Source organism: Plecotus auritus (genome assembly GCF_963455305.1).
Source record: "Plecotus auritus genome assembly, chromosome: 9".
NCBI lineage: Eukaryota > Metazoa > Chordata > Mammalia > Chiroptera > Vespertilionidae > Plecotus > Plecotus auritus.
The window spans coordinates 4,791,176-4,793,675 of record NC_137783.1 but is presented as its reverse complement, the minus strand read 5'-3'; the positions used below and the strand labels follow the sequence as shown (position 1 = coordinate 4,793,675).

The 2,500-nt window shown below is 56.6% G+C and overlaps 1 protein-coding gene across 12 annotated transcripts in view; it reads left to right on the top strand.

Moving 5' to 3' along the window:
• EBF3 (EBF transcription factor 3) overlaps positions 1-2,500 on the top strand; it is a 125,798-nt gene that overhangs the window by 113,016 nt on the left and 10,282 nt on the right. For all 12 annotated transcript variants that reach the window (XM_080642060.1, XM_080642061.1, XM_080642062.1 and 9 more), the window contains one exon: positions 1,611-1,699. In XM_080642060.1, the coding sequence (XP_080498186.1) occupies positions 1,611-1,699 (89 nt within the window). The remainder of the gene's footprint in view (positions 1-1,610; positions 1,700-2,500) is intronic.

The following is a 2,500-nucleotide window of genomic DNA, read 5'->3' as shown; positions in this document are numbered from 1 at the left end:
CCCTAATCAAGAAACGCAATACTTTATCTCATCCTGTCGGGGCCAGTCGAGGGCCGAGGCCCATCCACCCGGCGGCCCGCGCCACACTCCCGCCCGACGCCCGTGTCCCGGCCCGGCAGAGACATGACAAATTGTCCCCCAAGTCACCGCTGACAGCTTCTGATGATTAATGGTTTGATTATGAAGTGGTTTTGCACATATAGAATTTACATCACAGGGAGTTAGGAGTTTCGCCGTGTCACCTATGCCGGGGCCTTGGGAAGCGCTGTACGGTTTGCAAAGGGAAAGGAGGGCCAAGTCGCAGCAAAAGCCACGTCATGTGAAATCAATACGTCGGATCAATGCTTTATTAACAAGAACACGTCTCACTTCACATTCCTGGGCGAACCTTCGTCTCCGGGATGGATGATGGAATGTCAAATCATCGCGCGGCCTCGACGTGCGGGCCACTTACCGAGTGCCCGCCGCGGCTTCCGGTGTCGCTTACCAGACGCGCCGTGGGTGTCCACGCGGCAGCCCGAGCGCTGGAGGATGAGGGGGGCCAATTATTCCGGGGGGCACTTTTCAGAGGCGGCCTCTCCCCTCGTTCCCCCAGCGTGCAGCTGCCAGACCCGCCGCGTGGGGTGGTGGTAACCGTCAGATCACATGCTGACGAGCGAGCGATGGCCCAAATGGCGGGCCGCGTGACGTGTCGGTGGCAGCCGGTCCTGCTAGTCTCGGAAAACTCGGTGATTTATGTCGCGCCGCGCACCCCTGGCGTGACTCCACGGAAAACGCTATCTACATCGGGAAGTAATGTACTCTAATAAGTATTTCCATCTTAACCCGCGTCCCCGGGCCCGCGGGCTCCGAGCTGGTGGGAGTCAGGCACAGCCATAACAAAGCCCAATGACTCCTTATAAAGCTTGTTAAACACAGAGCGAGCCGTCGGACGGAGTCCCGGCCGTGATTCATGCACTGTACGCGGCGCGCGGGCCGCTGATTTATGGCCGCGCACAGTTCATAGTCAAAATTACAATTTGAGGGATAAAAAGATTAATTACTATTTGTGGCCGGCAATTTTCGGGAGGCTGCCGGAACGATGGCGCTCTACATCAGCTGGTAGTCAGCCATTCGCAGATTATTAAAGCTTTGCAAGAGTAAGTGGTCCCCCTGCCTGGTTTGTGCTCTGGCAATATGCTAGACAAAAACGGGCCACAGGGATAAATCTGAAGCCAGCAATAGCCCGACATATGTCATAATTGCCAGTTTCCCATAAATCCCTGGCCGGGGTGGAAGCACCGCACGCCGCGGACAGGGATCGTGACGGTGCTGATGGCTGTCCATGGCCCCGAGACCGGCAACTTCCTGACGGCCCCGCCGTTTCTACAATATATGGAGTCGCCCTTTGACTTTCCCTGCAGTCTGAGTATAGATTAGAAACAATCATTGCTTCTATGGGCTACAGGAAGGGGGGAAACCCACTCCTTGAGACAGAAGGAGCTTTCGGGGGTGCTCGCCGCCCAGAGCATCAGCAAGGGAGACCCACACAGCCGTGTGCGCGCGTGCAACACGCGAGTAACGGGTGGCGTGAAAGCCACTAACCTGCCTGCCTCTCTGTCCTGTTACAGCCCTGAACGAGCCGACCATAGACTACGGTTTTCAGAGGTTGCAGAAGGTGATCCCGAGACATCCGGGCGATCCCGAAAGGTTACCCAAGGTGAGTTCAAGGGCAGGGGGCGCCGCGCTGGCGGTGGGGCCGCCACCGGGCTGGTTCGGATTTGGGGGGCGGCAGGTGCTCCGGGATGGGGGCTTCTGGACGCCCCACAGGCGCCTGGCCCGGCTGAGAGGCCGCGGAGGGTGCGGGCCCCTTGATGTGTCCCCGGCGCAGGACCGCGTTCTTGAGGGAGGGAGGGAGGGAAGGGCTTCTCGGGTACAAATATTTTGGATTCTGCACGGGGGACGTAAAGTTGCGCGTAATGAAATAGTTCAATTAAACATTTTCCACTCCAGTAGCCGGCGCTGATCTCCATCGCCGCGGCCCCAGTCTGATCTGTGATTACTCGGCTCTTGTTTTCCTTTCATTTTCTAAAGCTCGATTCAGTTTAATCTTTTGTTTACAAAGCTTTTGTTATAAGTCCCCGACTTAGCAGGCTCACAAATGAAGTCCGCACATTAATATCTAGGGGGACTTTCCATTTAAATTCCGCCAAGACGAAAGCCGCCGCCTTGTTTAGGCGCACGCCGCGCATCACAGGCGTTGCATTTTGATGTACGACATTAAAGATAAGTCAGGCTGATCATGCTCCCTCTCCTTTGATATCATTTTGTCTTCTCCCTTCAGAAGCCACCTCTGGTTGTCAGGGCCGCGTGGAAAACGCCCACGGAGCAAGGAAGCCCTAGCATTAGGACTGTTTCGCATCCCAGCCCGCCTTGACCCCCTCTAAGCCCTTTGGACGCTACCTTTTCCGTGCTCGGCGGGAACGCACGGTGTCACGAGGCCCCTTTCCACCTGTGAGCT